The sequence below is a fragment of the Micropterus dolomieu genome, linkage group LG17 (assembly GCF_021292245.1).
Source record: "Micropterus dolomieu isolate WLL.071019.BEF.003 ecotype Adirondacks linkage group LG17, ASM2129224v1, whole genome shotgun sequence".
In the NCBI taxonomy this organism is placed as follows: Eukaryota; Metazoa; Chordata; class Actinopteri; order Centrarchiformes; family Centrarchidae; genus Micropterus; species Micropterus dolomieu.
Window position 1 is genome coordinate 8,268,930 of NC_060166.1, and position 18,231 is coordinate 8,287,160.

Below are 18,231 nucleotides of genomic sequence, written 5' to 3' on the forward strand. Positions count from 1 at the left end.
GGCCTGCACAGTACAAACCCTCAGCATCCTACTTCAAAGCAGCCACTAGGTGTCGCCCCCCCCCCCAGTGGTTTTTGTTTACAACCCTTTCCACTGGACCATGTGAATCCTCCTCTCCTGTACTTCTAGGAATTTCAAGTTGGGCATGAAGTTAGAAGTAAACAGCGAGTCACCTCATATGTTGACAGGATTTATATGCAACTGTAGGTGCTGCAGTGCTTATAGAAGATCTATAGGCATTTGTCACACAGAGAAAACAAGGACTTGGGTAGCAGACTAGGCCACTAAATTATCAGAATAAATCAGAGCAAATACCCACTGAGGTTTTGAGACTTTTAACCCTGACACAGTCTTTCTCTTCTTTAAAAATAGCCTACTTGAAAGTCGACTATAGGACCATTTAAGCCCAGACAACATTCACCAAAAATGGTTCTGCAATTGTACGAGCCTAAATACCAATTTTGTTGTACTAAAGGCCATTTTAGGAGTGAGTTCTTTATCAATTACGGTGAATAACATAGAAAAACATCAAAACTACCTTTGTTTATATTCCCCATTCCCTCTGCCAAAGTTTCAGTGGCTTTATTGGATGTAGTTCTGTTTTTATAATAGCTACATAATAAAATGGAGTTCTGCATTTAATTATCGCATTGACTACTTTTCAAAGTAAAAGCTATCTTAAATAGCAAAGCGAACTGTCTCCCCAACAATTTTTCAGTGTTGAGAAACAACATACATGTAACATTGTCGCGCTCTGATTGGCTCCGGCCCGTCTCTAGCTCAGGCAGGGGCCAATAGGGAGGCGGTGTTGTTTGTGCACCGCTCCTGCGCTGCTATAAAACGGCAGCAATGAGGGATGAGACTGGAAAGAGCGATTCAAATAAGCCAAAGAGACTCTCCACAGGTGAATTTCCACCGCTGCTCTGTGTGTCGGGAGACATCTGAGGGACAGAAAGATTTGACCGAGGACGGAGAGTCTCTGTTGACTCCACAGACTCAGGTAGGCTGTCCGCACCAAGGATGCTCCACACCGGAGCTCTGACACACTGCACTGCACTGGAGGAGAGGCTGACTCATATTTTGGCGTGCATCATAGGAGGAATCACCATCTCACAATGACACAGTTAATCACAGGCATCATTTTTGCAGCAAAGTGCTCTCCTCCTTCTCCTTGAGCCTTTTCCTCTGTGTATTTCGTTTGTGTCATGGCTACAGAGAGGAAACTGAGGCTGCAACACTGTTATCAACTTTAAGACTATCTGTGTTTTTATCGACACAGCCATTGTCTCTGAGCATGTTGATTCTATAAATGTACTGCAAAACACACACAGCCGATTAGATTGGATGAGATCAAGCGGAATTGTTACACTTGTTTCTTTCATTTCACCATGAAGACCGATCGCTTCTTCCGTTTCCCTTTATTTTGCTCGGGCACAGGGATGCCAGTCGAGCATGTAGTCAGCGGCTGCATGAAAGTTTCTTTCTTTTAATTGCTAAAGGAAATCCCGCTCGAGCTCACAGAAACAGTTGGGAGGCAGCAGAATAACAGCCGAGACTCTTGTATGTGGACGCTTTTTGTTGCCAGTTGGCGTCTAGTTAACTGTCTTTGTTTCAGCAGCTTAATGGTAATTTCCCGTGCTGTTGTTGATACTGAACAGCTGAGCGCCTCTTGTGTAGATGTGCGTCAAGTCACGGAGAAAGGTGCCGGATAAATCCGGAAAAGTGCAGGGGTTACCTTCAAAATAAAAGCACAACAACACGTTGCGAAAACCATCCAGTTTGTTAAGGCGTCAGGACCTTTGTCTTTTTTCAGACTCAGGTTTCAGTGCATTCGGCTAATATAATGTGAAACGTACTGCATCAATTACGTTCATCACTTTTATTAGCCTAATATACGTACAGATAGGCTACGGGTAGTTCTATAGCTTATCCTACTAAGCTGCTGCATTTTGTTGCCTGTAGACGTAGTTTTATCTTCTTTTTTCATTACTTTCTTGATTATGATCATGCAAAGTTCAATGTATGGGAAACTGAAAGGTAAAGGGGCTGTCATATCTACATTGGCACTTTTATCTGACTCGCTAAGCCTCGTAAGTTAGCGACATTCATTAGACTTTTACTTTGAAACCAGCAACCGGAACTGCGATGTTTTTTTCTGGCTAACTTGACTGTGCGGAGAGATGCAGATTGGGGTGGGGTGGGGGGGGTTTTGTGCGGTTGATTTCAGTCCAGTTCAGACCAGTTCTAGCATTGCTCTTCATTCACCGCAATATACTTTGTCTTATTGTTCGCAGTGAGACGATCTGCGGATCAGCTCCTCAAAAACACACGAAATCCAAGTGAAGTCTGGACAGCGCGAGTCACGTCATATTTTTCACGGTCCTCAGTGCTGGAGGCGATGAGTGACATCAACTTTCTATTCAGACAAAAGCAGCAGGCTATCCGAAGTAGTATGGCAGATATTACCAGAAGGCCAAAATAACCCACTGAGATCCAATAAATAAAAATAGCTGCTTCAATTCAAGTCAGGTTGCCTCTGCACAATCTTAAAGCGCGTCACAATCCCCACATTACACTAGAAATAGCACATTTTTTATTCACGTTATAAATAGGTTCATTATCTTGTTCGTTTTTTTGCAGTTGCCTAAAGTTTAGACTATGTATTTTAGATATTCGGGTTTTATTTGAATTAGTCGGCATTTTTATTTACAGTGTTCCAGTATTTTATTATTTGTATGTTTATTTGTTTATATGTTTTTTGATGTGATGTGTAATGAACCTAATCATTAGCACAGTGTAAAGAGGCCACAACGGAAAGTGTCTCAGGTCAGACAGGCAGCTGCACGCGCGCTGACAGCCAGATGACACAGAAAAGCTCGCGCCGCACTGGTTCGAACCGGCTGGATCTCGCGCTGCATTCACGTGCAGTTGAGTTTTCTGTAAACAAAAATCTTGTTTTTACCAAAGTAGCTTTGTCACAGTCGACACCCACTTAAACAGTTTTCTATTTTCATACAAACAAAGAGAAACCCAGCAGGGCGTTTAATTTAAATGTGAAAGCTCAACAGAAACAACACGTTCTTGTAACAAAGAGCCCTCAGTAGGTTTCCCTCACAGGGACTGAATGCAACATCAACCTCACGTGTAGCTGCTGCACGAGCTATGTCACTGGCAGCCTATAGCAGAAGACTTGTTAAACCCTTAAGCCAATCAGATATGTCAGGGGGCGGGAGTTTTTAATATTTGTAGGAGGGATTTGTGCACTTCAGCTGTTTCCTGTTTGTGGGAGTCTTCCTCTAGACCACCAACACCTCAACCACCACCATCATCATCATCATCATCATCATCATCATCATCAGGCAAAAACAAAGACATGTAGAGGAGCCTATAGATCAGGCCCAGAGAGTCTTCCAAAACGCTTTATTGTGAAATCAAGCACCTCTGAATCAGAATCAGCTTCAAATGCAAAGTAGGCCTATGTGTACACATAGCCTACAAGGAATTTGATTCTGGTTTTAAGATACTCTCACAGTTACACACAGATCCAAGAACAATGTTCAGGAAGACAAGCAGCTAAACGACAAGGACAACAAAGCAGAGTGAAAAAGGAAACATTATGACCATACAAGCAATTAAAAAAACAGATGCATACAGTAGGCCTATATATAAAATGACCACTACAACATATAATGTCTATTTTCAAGTCAACTGTTGCTGTAAATTGTAAATAAGAATGGGTGCAGAGGACTGCAGACATGTAAGACTGTTAGTTTATGGTATATAATAAATGATCTGTAATAAGTTCCAGTGAGAACCAAAAAAGGAATACAGCATTGCATTTTCATGCATGCAATTTGCTAGTCTGTAGAATATTTAACCCCAGAAGAATCCTTAATATTATGGTCATCTTCTCATCACTACCCCCCCCTACCCTGTCTTGTCTTCCAGGCTCCAGCAGCCTCCCTCACCTCCCGTCAGGCCAGTGAAGTGCTGCCTCCCGATCCAGCAGAGATGGCTCCCACCCTGGCCACTGCTTTCTCCCGCCGCTGGTGGATGGCGGTGACGGCGGTCATAGAGAACTTGCTTTTTTCTGCTGTGCTGCTGGGCTGGGGATCCCTGCTCATCATGCTCAAGTCTGAGGGCTTCTACTCCTACCTGTGCAGAGGACTGGGTGAGTCAGCTTTACATGGGTTGTCATATTTTACAAAGCTGGGGGAGGTGATGTGGGGATTTCAGAAGGGTTTAGATGAGGGAGGCAGCAGAACTGTTTGACCCCATTAGTAGTGGAAAGTACCTCAGCACATGTACTTAAGTACTGTTCTTTAGTACAAAAATAAGCTTAGAAAATACACTGCATTGTTCAACATTCAGCTGTTGCTTCCCTCTAAACTTCTCAGGTGGTTTAACTTAAATAATGAAAACCCAAAAGAGGTATAATTATCCAATATTTCACATAAAGATTTGATAATGAAGATTCAATTTGCATAACAGAACATTTTTTTTATTCTTACCCCATTAATTATCTCACGACCCTTCAGATTTATCTGGTGACCCTTTAGAGGGGGCCTGACCCCTAGGTTGCGAGTCACCGGACTAAAAATACCCAACTGTATATAAAGTAGTTATAGCAGTAAAATGCTACTCATTGTTACTGCTACATTGTTGCACCAGTATTAACAGTTTAATAATTAATATACAATAATATGTCACAGGTAATTTTACTGCAGAACGAGTACTTTTACTTCTGATACATTTGGCTGATAATACTTCTGTACTTCTACATAATTAGGATTATTAATGCAACACGTTTACTAGTAGGGTAAGTGTTTTTACATTGTTGTACTGGTACTTTTAGAGTACTTCACCGTTTTAGCTCACTGACAGTTCAAAATCAGCTGATAGCAGCTAATGCAGGTTGAAGCCTCAATCAGAGATGAGGAGCGGACTGCAGAGGTCCACTAAGCTCATTTCTTTCTCTCTCCTTTAGATTACGTGTATTTTAGTTAATCATACTGGAAACTGTAATTGTAAATCTCATGAACGACTCGCTATACTGTTACCACTACTTTTGCTAACATACTTGTCATGCAGATAAACTACACATAGCTCATCTTGAGCTCTAACAGTCAAAAACAGCCAAATTCTGGGCTTTTTGGATTTAGTCAGAGTTTGAACGGGATGTTAATGTGATGACCTTGCATGATGACTCCCTGAGTATCTCTGAGCTGCTGAGAAACCAAAAGCTTTCAACAAACTGATTGCACCACCCCTGGGTACTTTTTTGCTGAGTGGGTGTGGTGGACTTGGAGATTTAAAGATATGCAAACAAGCGTACTAAATGCTTCTCCGGGGGGTGTTCAGGTTTCATCTTAAAAACAGCCTCAACCTCTTAGTATTCTACACTTCTCATTCATATGAGTGTTATTGCCTTGGCAAGGACAGCGACCTTTGACAGAAGCACCTACCTGCGTATTAGTAAACACGCTGAATCCTTATTGATCCGACAGTTGGGATTTCCTCACGGAGAACAAGTCAATATGCCAGCGGCAGGCAGGCAGGATCTGAATAATTTTCAAAAGCAGCGTTGAAGTGCTCCTGCACAACAAGAGACGGATCAGATTAGGTTGTTTTATCATTATTTGATTCTCCTCTGTGATCAAAGGCGATGCAGCTGTGTTTTTATGACACAAAATTGCTTTGGCTTGGAATATCTAATCACACGAGGACTTCGGTTCCCCCTAGTCAGGATTAGGTAACCACTCATTGTCACAGTAGCAACATACTGCAGGTCAGATTAAACAGAACGGCTACAATAAACCAAAACGACGGTTCACCATCAGTGGGGTTTGGAGTTGCCTCCTTTGCCAGGCAGCGGATGGTGAATGTGAATGAGACCATTCATCCCTTCATCCTCCACAGTGACTATCGCACAAGCTGTTTTCTGACTTTTCTGTCTTTGATCCTCAGATTGTGTCTCTGTCTGCGTGTCGCCCTCTTAGTATCCTACGGAGGAGCAGTGATGAAAGCCTTGCAGGGTACATTTGTGCATGTGAAGCCTTTTTGATGGTTTCGTCGCTCTCTCCGCATTCACTCACACCATCACATGAGCCTGTCTGAGAGCACTGATTTTCACTGCGCGTAAAACATTACCGCAGGTGTGGCATTAACTGCTCGGAGAAAGCTCTCCTTTCTCTGTCTACCAGTGGATACAGCACTTGTAAACTAACGTGAAAGAAAGCTGATGCTCCGCTTTATTGTTGATTATTTGATTGGATTAGGTTTTAGGGTTCTTGCCACTGACTCAGCTCCTTCCACAGTGACCCGACCCCAGCCTCGTCACTTCCCGTCCCCGCTCTCTAACCGGCTCCTTTGTGTTAAATCAACAGTTTTGGTGTTTACTTGTAGTGTAGCGTGTAGAGAAGTGTGGAATCAGGTCAAGAAGGCGCAACATCTGTTGATGTTGTTGTGTGTCTTTTCTCACAATGGAGTCAATGTGTGTGTCCTCAGGGCAAAATATGTGCAAACATGTCCCATTATCCTGCTTCTAGTGCGCAAAGGAGCTGTCTGCAATCATTATCAGGTTTAAATGCCGTTCAATTTTGAGATTGTGGTAAACCACTGTGCTTGCCTTTACAGTCTGAATTAAAGAAGGGTTCAGATTTAACATTTCTTAAATTCATTTCATACTAAAAACGTTTTCATTTTCTGTGATTTCCACCTAATGTGATTAACTCATTAGCTTTGGCTGAACTGAAATGTGTTTTTGCACAGAACAAGGACTGCATATATTGTGTCTCATCTGATACATTAGAACTACACAAGGAATGGATCTCTTCTTGGCCAGTAGTGACAATAGGAACAAGTACCACAACTAAAAATGTGTTTTAATGTGAGTGTTGTTTTTGGTACAGAAAAACATGACCCAATTCTTTAATAAAGTTCCGCTTTTTCCAGAGTTTTTAGCTTAAACTTTTCTGATTACCCTGGAGACTTGAGGGATGCTTCTGAAATTGTTCCCTCATTTGCTATTCACTGTTTGCTGATGAAGACTTCAGAATATGGGACTCATATTTGGACTTCATCCATGGTTAGTGATCAGTATGAAAACCTCTGCATTCCCCACTCTCTGAATCAGGTTTTTTTTCCTGTAATTGTCATCTGTCTGTATGTGAAAACGACCTGTTGCAGAATTCTATGAATGCTAAGTCTTAAATCGCGCTCTACCCACTGAGCGCAGCATTGTTGGGCCTATGATAGACAGTTTTATGACATCACTTGAGGCAGTTTCTCTCACAAAAAGTTCTCTACAACATTTTTCACATATGCAGTACTACTCTCCAACACCTGTACACAGACTTTCATGTGTAAATAAATGTAAATTTTCACACTGTGCCTCAGTTTTAAAGAACGTGTCCTTCCTCGCATTAGTGAAACTCTGCTGTTGCTCGGTTCACATGAACTGCCCACAGTTGTGGTTGTAGTTGCTCTGGTGGGGGGAAGTGTGTGTATGTGTCAGTGTGTTACACGGTGCGAGAAAGGTGTACATTACTTTGTGTAACTCATCAAACCGCTCTCACCTCCCCTTTTCTTTTCTCACAACTCGGCCTGTCAGCGTTGTTATTTTGCTGAGCTTCTTCAGGTTGTTTCTGAAAGATAAAGTTTGTGTGTGTTGTCACTGTTTGCTCTGTCACTAGAAAAGCTTGATTGTGGCCAGTGTGAAAACAATGTACCTCATTGCCTAGAGGAGGAGGATTTTTAAAGTGGCTGTTTTTCTGTTCTCGTTTCCTCAAATGCTCGTTGTGTATCCACTTGTCATGTGGATCATGTTGCCCTGAGGCTGATAAATAAAACCTTCTAACCGTCACTTGACCTCATCACCATACACATTAATGACTGCATCCTTCTCCTTATATAAGCGGCCTACGATCATGATGAACAGAGCCTCCATCTGAGAGATCACTGCCTACTAATTCTTTGTTGATATGAACGCTAATACATGGATGAGGTTTGTGGCTGTAGGATCCAACAGCATTACTCCTCCTAACATCCCCTGTGTTTAATCAGTGTATTTATATGCTGATAATCAGGTTGAGTTGTGTGTCTTGGTGCTATCTACAGGTAAATAAAGGGACAACTATGGGGCCAAGGAAACAAAGCTGTTAGTGCATGCTGGTAATCATTAAACCAAATGACTCTGTAGGAAGTGAGTCTGTTTGACATCAGCTGCACGTATAGGGGAAGCTTATAGAAGGAGTGGCTTAGAAAAATTTGACGAAACATATACACAAAATGGCGTGGACATGAATGAGAAACACTCTCTGAAGGACAGCAGGGATACAGGAACACACGGTGTGATCTATCAGGAAGGACTTTCACAGAAGCCAGCCTTTACAGTGTATTTGTGTGTGTGTGTGTGTGTGTGTGTGTGTGTGTGTGTGTGTGTGTGTGTGTGTGTTGTCCGGCTCTTCCCTTATTGACTCAGGTTTGCTGCAGCCAGTTAGTCAGCAGGTGGGGGGGAGCGACGCTGCTATCTTCTGTTAGTCTAAGATAATCTCCATATTGACAGAAAGCTTTGATCACAAAGGGTTTTTGAAAGCTCATTCCAAAGCCCATATATTTGAGTTTTAGACAAGAACCCCCGACGGTGTTGGTTGGAGTTGGCACAAAATGTTGTACAGACATTCATGTTCCCCTCAAGATCAATTGTAAATACTTTGGTGACTCTCACTCCTAATGGTAAAGCTAGGGTAGGCGACGTTGGAGAAACTTGCAAGAGACAGATTTTGAAACGATCCAACCGAAACCACTCCCCCCAAAACACTGGGCTGGGCTTTTTACAGCCCTGTGAGAGCATCCTATAGAGGATTTTTATTAGTAGTAGTATTTGATTTATTGATTGTTGTCGGGATGTAGAGAGAATTTCAACGAATCTAACAAAAAATCCTTATGAGATACATTACCTACCCCAGCTGTAAGCTGGCTCAACAGTGTCAGAAATCAACATCACATACCCCTTTAAGATCACAGTGGGAAAGCAGATTTTTACTTCTGTTGTTTATATGAGGCAGCAGAGACTGTAGCTGCTGTTGTCGACTTGCCCCCAGGACTGAAATGAAGAAAACACTCTGATGACTAAGTCCTTTATACCGCCTCCTCCAGACTTAAAATATGTGGAAACTGCTGAGTCTGTCTGTGGCACTTTGAGCAAAAACAAGTCAAGGTGAGTGAGGAGTTGTGTCCCTCCTCTTTGTCACCTGTCAGCTGATACCAGCAGAGTTTTACCAGAGGCAACAGTGTAAAAGAGCACAACGATAAAATTAGACTCCACATGTTTACCACTGATTCAGCAGGAGGCAGTCTGTTCGGTATCTGTCTGTGTGAAACTGTTACAGTTACCCCCCACCACCTCCTCATGGAGTTTCCCTCCACTATGCAGGGGTTCAGTTGTGACTATTTCTGGCACCTGTTTACCCTGGATTGTTGTTGTTTTGCCTCCAGTTTTGTTTACGTGACCTTTTATGAGTCTCCTGGCTTTTCGGTCAGCAGCTCAGCTCTCAGAGAGGGAGGGGTAGATCTAGAAGCTCAGACCTCAGAGAGCAACATTAGAAACTGAGCTCCCTTGAAATACCAAGAAGGCATTTATTTTAGACCACACAGAAATCTCTAGAATGATTGAGCAAGTCAGCAGGTTCTTTTCCGGTTATGTTTCATAATCACATTTAAAGCTCATATATGCCTGTTTATTCATGTAAAAACACGCTCATAGCCTTGATTAACCCTATTTATCTAAGGGATAATCTGAAGTGTCAAACATCTGGTTCACTTGAGTGTGTAGTGTGCACATAATATTATGATGTTACCGAATCACAAGGTGGTGGAAGGTGAAGTTATTATATTATTGTCATCTGAAATCACCATATACCTGCAGTGTGCAGCTTTCAGAAAAGAAATCCAGCTTTAAAAAACTGACAGTCTAAATCTTAGTCATTTCCTCTCTTTGCTCTTCTTTTCCATCCAGAAAACAGCTCAAGCCTCAACTTCTCCAACATGTCCACCTCCGCGCCTCCTGATTCGGAGGAGTACCTGGACATGAATGGCTGGCCCATCTGTAAGGACCAGGACGAAATGCTGAACCTGGCATTCACTGTGGGCTCCTTCCTGCTGTCTGCCATCACCCTGCCCATGGGCATTGTCATGGACAAATATGGTCCACGGAAGCTACGACTTCTGGGAAGGTAAGGCTTGAGAAGTAGTAAGTGTAATATTGTTTGCTTTATTTGTTGCCTCATTCATACATTACCCATTGCTTTGTGTTCCCAGTGCCTGCTTTGCCTTCTCCTGCCTCCTCATCGCCTACGGTGCCAGTGATCCCAACAGTAAGTATCCTTACTCATGTCACCGCACATACATCGTGCCTCACACACTGCTCTCAGTCATGTTGCTTTTGTAGGCGAGCCACAGTGTACAGCATATTTCCCCGCAGACACATACAGCGTATCGATGCAGTGGTGACACTTTAATCAATTCGGTAGGGTGTGTGGGAGTTGCCTTGCGTCAGCTGGGTAACCAAATCAGAGTTTTGTCACTAATCTGCTCTTCCTCCTGCAGATCTGTCCATCCTGATCTTCTTTGCTTTGGCGATGAATGGGTTTGGAGGCATGTGCATGACCTTCACTTCTCTGACGGTGAGTAGGAACGCTTTAAGATTGCAGAACTTATTTTATATTATCTCTGTGTATAGCTGATGCCTGCTTTCACTGCGTCAAATGATGCTACTTATGCCCCAATAATTTTATTTTTGTCAGGGATATTTAACACCAAAATATTTGACCAAACTCGTTCATTTCAATGGAAGTGCTGTGATCGGTAGATTTGCCTAAGAAGGCGAAGTAAATCTGCACAGGACCTTTATGTGGTGTTCAACGGTGGTGAACTTAGGCATGCAAATTGGTGCTGTTGACAAATAGCAAACCATCTTGACAGTGCTGACATTTGAGGAAATGGAGAGCCAGGGAGGCCAAAATGGAGAAAGCTATAATATTACTTATGTAATCATCTAATTTTATACAACCCTACTCCGCTACAGCTCTACATAACATATAAATATAAGTATAACACAAACATATATATTTTCACTTATTGCCTGGTTAGTGATGAGTTAGCTAGCTTCCTAACTGGAAGCAGGCCAGCTAGCTGAGCGCAAAATCAACATATTTTGCCTGGCTATTGTCAGCATGCTACAGCTGGCTAGCATGTTAGCAGTTAGCTGGAAAGGCACAGTAGCTAACAAGTCCTGCAACTCACCAAGCTTCTTCACAACTCTTTTGCAAGGACACAAAAATACATTTCTTGGTAGCCTACGACTTTCTCTCATGACCTGACACAAAATCACTTAAATGAGGTTCATACTTGGTTTATTTAGTGAGTGACAACATCCTCAGCAGGATGCAGTCAACACTGAATAACAGAAAGCCTCTAATACAATGTCAGTGTCAGCAAACCAGAATAGCACAGTATATAAATTTGAGATGAGGGGAAATGAAATGAGTGATAGCATCAGACACTGATGGAGAGAGGACGAAACAAGAGGGTAAGTGAGATAGAGAGAGATGGGCAGACAGACATGATGCCTCTGCATCAGAGAGAGGGAACATTTGAAAAAGATGGACGAAGGGGGAGACAGACAGAGATGGCTGAGCAGTTGACAGGAGACTACTGGGACGAAAGGATGAGCAGTGATGTGGCGAAGAGGGACGGACGGAGTGGATATGGACAGACAGTGGTCAGGATGATCTCATCAGCCCGACAAAGTGCTGCATCACAGGGATGTGAGAGAGAGACATAAGCAGAGAGTGGTTTAAAGAGAAGCAAGTCTGTGTTAGTCATTTATTATTCACTCCCGTGCTGCTTCTCTGGCTGGGAGCCAAAAAAAGACCTCTCCTCATTACTATTTCAGCCACCCAAGGACACATGAATCCCTTGTGTTTCGACTATAGATGTGTGATTGTTCTAACAACACAATAGAGTGTGTATTGAAAATACATTTTTAGGGTTCAGCTGGTGTCTGTTTTACGCAAACTGAGGGGTACAGTTTCTACGATAACCATGTCACCAAACTGCATCATTAGCCATTAGATCAGAGGGGGAATGTTCAGTATGTGAGTGACTTTGTCAACGCCTGCTAGATATTTCTTTACAACAGTGTTGCTAACTGCCTGTCACTGAGGAGTCAAACAGGAAACAGCAACAGGGGAACTGAGTGTGCATTTGTGTTTGCATGTGCATCTCCACCCATGCTTCGCTGTTTCCTATTCAGGCTGCCTACTGGGACCCTTACTGACGCACACACACATACACAAAGAAAGAAGTTGCTCAGCTGGTTTCATCCCACTGCATCCCCCACTCAAACCTTTCAGTCTAGTCTCTGCCTGGTTGTTTTTGTCGTCTCTAGTTTCAGCTGCTCTCCCTCAGCAGGGCTGGACCTGTATGTTACTGTATATCAACACCGTCTCAGCCTGTGTGTGTGTGTGTGTGTGTGTGTGTGTGTTGTTTTAGCTGCGGACCGCCTCTAACCTACAGTGGGCTTCGTTACAGCTCCCTGCAGGCCTCCACAAATGTTACTGCCTCAGTCTGTGTGTGTGTGTGTGTCAAGGTATCTGCAGGGGTCTTGAATAGTCTTACCTCTGAAGGTATTAAAACATCTTTTATTTACAAAACTCTTGAATCTACAAAATGTTTGCAGGCTGTCGGGACACATTACATGCACACTCCACTGACAGTGGCCTTTTTGTGCAGTTTCAGTCAGCACCATCAGACCTATACAGAAAAACATTGTCACTACTGCTAGCTACAGTAGCTAGGAAGCTAATTACCGCACAATGGATGACTGTTCATTTCAGCAAAAACTCCATGTTAATAAATTTTAATTAGCTTTTCATTTTGTGCTGCTTATCCTGGTCCAATTCTATGTGTTATTAAAAATGTCTTAAGTCTTAAATTGGTAAAACATGCTAATACCCTGGTCTGTGTGTGTGACAGAGAGAGGAAGTGTTATTGTGTGGATGCCTTCCCTCTCCCTGCTTTTTCTGCAGTCTCTGGTTCAACAGTTGTTACCAAGGAAAATAATTATTTTAAGAAACCTGTAACCTTTGTTTCTCAGGGCGTAAAAAGCTCTGAGGCAGCATCTCGGGCATCAGGTGTCATTGAAACTCAGGTTGACCCACCAAATTCTGTCTTTCTTTGTCTCTGCTCCTGTGTTGCTCTCTTCTAATAAGATCAGTGGACAGTTAGGCTCCTTCCACTCTTTCCCTGTTATTTCTTTATCTATCTTTGCTTCATTTCCTCATTCTCTCCTGTGGATGCACACTCAGCACTCTGTGTCCCTGCTATGGAAAACAGGGAGTGAAGCCATGAGTAAAGCTGAGGAGAAGAGGGGGCGGTGATTTATTCCCTTTCTGCTCTTCATTCCTCACGTTCTTTGCTTGTAAACAGCTTCACGTTACAGAGAGTCTTTTCACATGAAATGTTCCCGAACAGGCCCCTCTACATACACTTCTATACATATATCCACACCAACAGGCAGAAGCTCCTCCTCCTTGTTCTTCATGTAGTTCGTGGCACGTGTTGGAGCCTCCTCTGTTTCCTGGGTTTGGTCTTCCAGTCTGAAGCTCTGTTCGCTGCCCTAATCTACTTTTATGTTGGATGCCTTGAAATGTGTATTTCCTCTGTTCCCATCTGGGAACACTCTTACAGGCTCGCTTACTGATTCCCTGCGTGAAACAGTCAACAAACTGGCCACAGATGCAATTTTTAGCTGAGAAATCTATATGTTCTGCACATCTTTCCCCCTGATGACTGAAACATGTAGGGCTGACAGGGCTGAAGGAGAAAAAAAGGAGTGGTTTCTTGTATTCTACTCGGTGAAAAGCCAGTGAGCTCAGTCTGTGGGCTATTTTGACTATGCCAAAGATGACAGGGTGAGATGGAGGAAGTACAGTATATGCTCTGTTTGCTGCACATGGCCACATGAAATGAAGGGAAGGGAGATTTGGGGAGGAAAAAAAGATGAATGAATGCCAAAGGTCAAGAGTTTCTCAGTAATTTGAGATAGGCGCTAGTCAGACAGAGCAGCAGTTGCTGATGTCAGGCCCATGTGGATGTGGCTTTGTGTAGCTGTGTGAATTTCTGTTCGAGGTGGTTGCTGGATCTAGGTTTTAGGGGTTTCTGTGTAGCTCGGATGACTTTAAATCCCTTCCAGACACAGAGAGGTCTTAGCACTCATTCAGAGACATCTCCACCCTACCAACAATTTGTTTTTGGCGTGAAGGTCAACTGGTTTCAGTCCAAAATAGATCGGCCTTCAAAATATTGGACTCATAATAGCAGAGAGCTACCGATGACGTCAGGTCAATGGTGGTATGCAGTCTGGTGTGCATCAGCTGGTGTTTGCTAATCTTACAGACCACTTGGCTGCTCTTTATGATGGATGGAGTCCTATCGTGTGTGTCAGGAGAGGGCCGGTCAGAGCTGGTTCTCAGTGGTCCAGGCAAATGAAGTTTCCACTTGCTGCAGCAAACCCTCTTCCTTCTTTCATTTCTCTCTTTTTTTTCTGAAACGGCTCAATCCAGTTTTTATGCTCAGCATGTTTCTCACACCCTTGGCCTCTTTGTCATCTGACACATTAGTGTTCACATTTACACTTTCAACACTAAGCACATACTCTTAGTGACGTTTGCAGTCACAGGGGAAACTTAATTAAGCAAGTATCTAAACTAGTTGGGGAAAAGCTAGAGTCCTGTTTTTTTCATAAAATAACAGTACAACATCAGAAGTTTAGGGTCCTCCAGACTTATCTTACACTTCATTCAAAAATCAAAAACATTACATATCACATTTACATCTTATTACACACAGAAAATGTTCGCAATGAAGAAATTAAAACAAGACAGACTCAGACTGTAGAAGCAAGCAACTATACTCATGAATAAGTGGGTCACATGGTGTACAGTGTACACAGCATTCATCTCATTTCCCTGCACTGACTGCAGTCAGCACTCTCACTCAAACAAAATCGAATCACAGCTGAACAGGTTTCAACAGGCCAATATGGTGACTTGAAGTAACAATTTCTACAGGATTAACAAGAGTCTACTGCCATTGAACTCAGTTTTATTTATATAGCACCAGTTCATAAGAAAAAGTGACAGTGGCAGAACCTGGATGATACTATAATAGAATTATAGTAATGGTAGTGGTAATAGTACAAATATCAATAAAAATAATGATAGTCATAATAATAATAATAGAAATTGTAGTCAGGCACAGTGGTGCTTTGAGCTAAATGCTAATGTCAGCATGCTAACATGCTCACAATGACAATGTGATTATGCTTTAGCAGCTTTAATGTTTACCATGTTCACCATCTTTTGTTGCATGTTAACATGGTCACATCTAGTAATTAGCAGATTGTGTTAAGTGTGTTCATTAGAGTTAACCTCCTTCACTGCATTGCTGTTCTCTGTAAAGACACGTCAAACATTGCTCTTTTACTGGCAACCAGCTACATTGTTCCAGGACATTTTGGCAGTGGCCCACTGTCTCTAGATTTGCCAGAACGTCTTCTTAAAGAAGACTAATTAATCTACATAACCCATGCCAAAGGGAGTTTTGACAGTTTGTATTTTACTTGTTTTGTTCAGGTTTGGCCTCTTGCGCACATGCAGATTAACCCATAAAACAAAATGACAATAACCGAACCCTGCCGCTGAACGCTCTTATATCCAGGTGACTGCTCTGAAGCTAAAATAGACCTTTAGTGGCTGTTCAAACACTGAGCCCATCTGCGCGTGTGCCCTGCCACTCTCTGCATGGATACACTGTGATCACAGCGCACAAAAGGGAAAGGAAGAAGCAACAACAAAGTAGATGGTGGTCGTTATTATTATTTGGATTTTCCCCTGAACGTACTGATTATTAAATATTCATTCTTATACGTTATTAATAGCTACTAGTAGAAGTAGTTAGATTAGTAAAGCCTGTCTTTAATGAGGTAGAAAAGGGTGTAGGTGAGGGAACAAGGTGAAATTTCCAGGATAAACTCTGGAATGCTTCTGATTAGGAACTGTGTAAACACAGGCAAGAGTTTCCTTTGATGATTAGAAAATCACCAAAACAGACTGCCACTGTCTGGAGGAAAATCTAGTTTTAATATTAATGGGATTAGCTCTTTTTTTCTTTTTTTAGCAAGCTAGCAATGTGAGGTCACTTTGGTCCAAATATTTGACAACTATTGGATGGCTTGCCATGGATAATTACCATGTGTTAGCATGCAAACACCCTAAACTAAGATGGTTAACATCATCATCTACCTGTAAACATTGTGTTAACATTGTCATTGTGAGTATGTTAACATTGCGGATGTTAAAGCAACGTTCAACCTCACAGAGCTAATTTAACTGATATCAACACATTTGTAGAATCCAGTTAATTTCAGTCGGATTCACGAGCGTAAGTGATTATGATTCCTTGCGTTTTAGCATTTTTATTATAGCTGGCAGGTTTTTGTCGGCCCAAAAGTTCAGTCAGATTTCATGGCAGTATATTTATCATGGCTGTTATTTTCTGACGGTGTAGCTACTGTGCGGTGAGGTGCTTGTTGTGTGTCTCTTAGCACCTGAAGCCACAGCAGCTTCTTTGTCCTCCGGAGTTTAATGTTCACAAACTCACCTGTCTGCTTGACTGATGTGTTATTGACTCCAGCTACAAAAACCCTGTCATCTGTTCCTCGTCAAGCCTGACAGCTGCTCCTGCCATCAACACACTCGCTCTGACTCTGGCCTCATGCTGCTGAACCGATTAATCCCTATTTCTTCTTTCATGATTAGCAGACCAAACCGGTTTGCGACATGTTTTTGGGAAACAGTGGTCTCAGCAGCTGACTGTGACTCAGAACTAGTAACCCAGGGTAGCTCCCTGTATGACGTAATTGCCAAGGCTCAGCATCACAAGGATTAGATGTTGTTTTTACTCTGGTTTGGGTATGCTGCTGCTCACACAGATGGTTTGAAGTTTCTGCTCTGGCGCTCCCTGTTCGATTTTGTTGTTTTCTCCCACACAACCGTGCACGCTCAAAAATTATCGCCAGTGGCAACACTGTTGCTTCCAAATGAACCTGCTCCCAGACTGAATTAACGAGACGGTATATAAGTGGGAGTGACACCAAGGAAGTGACTGACTGAGAGGTTAGGGACTGACTCATCAACACTGCAGCAGATGCATTCCCTTTTTATCTGCACTGAATATCTGTTCCATCTAAATGGAAAATGTTCATTTTGAATTAGTGACTTATGAGAATGATTGTGCTGGTGAATGGTGCTAAACCTTATGTTTCACTTTGTAAAAGAGGAAGGCCCTCCACAGGGTTATTAATATTTCTTTTAACTCTTCACTTGACTGCAACACAAATAATGTTTCAATAATAGAACAAATTGGTTTCACATTGTTAAATTGGCACAACCTGGTTTACACTCTACTACACTGTACTCTTTAGATATCTTAATCGAACATCAAATACCAATGTAAACTTAACAAAACACCACCAATGTAGACTTAATCCAACCCTGATCCAGGGATAGAACTGATGTCCTCTTTACATTGCAAAGCGCACCTTTATGAATATTGGTTCTCTTTTTTGTTGTAACTGTTTATGTAACTATTAACTCATCCATCCATCGTCAACCGCTTATCCTGCGTACAGGGTCGCGGAGGGACTGGAGCCAATCCCAGCTGACTTTGGACGAAATGTAACTATTAACTGAACGGAAAATAAATATAAATTTAGGACTATATAAAAAAAAAACAAGAGACCCTCTCCCAAAAAAAGTCAGACTTGATGCTTTACTATTAATAGTTCTTGTGAAAAATTATCCATCATTACAGACTAGAGGATGAGGAAGTGATACAGCAACAGTGGGGAAATCTGAACCTGTTGACTCTGACTCTGCATAGCTATCAAGGCCTTGATTCGTCACGACCACATCAAGTTTGCTGAGCTAGACACAAGCTGAGCATGTCTGTTGTGTCTCCTCAACACCAACTGGGCCAAATGTCACCTATCTTTCCCCTGGTGTTGTCAGTCAGTCTGTCTCCTCCTGTAAAGTGTCATAACTGGATTCTTCCAGTTCGGTGCTGCTACCGGGAAACAGGAGTGGAGGACTTTGGGGGCCTCGTTAT

General features: G+C 42.4%; 1 protein-coding gene across 2 annotated transcripts in view; it reads left to right on the forward strand.

Moving 5' to 3' along the window:
* The window catches only part of LOC123985794 (large neutral amino acids transporter small subunit 4-like), a 31,040-nt gene that overhangs the window by 608 nt on the left and 12,201 nt on the right, over positions 1-18,231 (forward strand). Inside the window, exons 1-5 of one of the 2 annotated variants that reach the window (XM_046073673.1) lie at positions 876-1,000; positions 3,949-4,171; positions 10,019-10,235; positions 10,321-10,376; positions 10,609-10,685. In XM_046073673.1, coding sequence (XP_045929629.1) covers positions 4,012-4,171; positions 10,019-10,235; positions 10,321-10,376; positions 10,609-10,685 — 510 coding nt within the window. In that variant the 5' untranslated portion in view covers positions 876-1,000; positions 3,949-4,011. Of the gene's footprint in view, positions 1-875; positions 1,001-3,948; positions 4,172-10,018; positions 10,236-10,320; positions 10,377-10,608; positions 10,686-18,231 lie in introns of those variants that run through there. The other variant, XM_046073671.1, reaches the window with a different exon arrangement.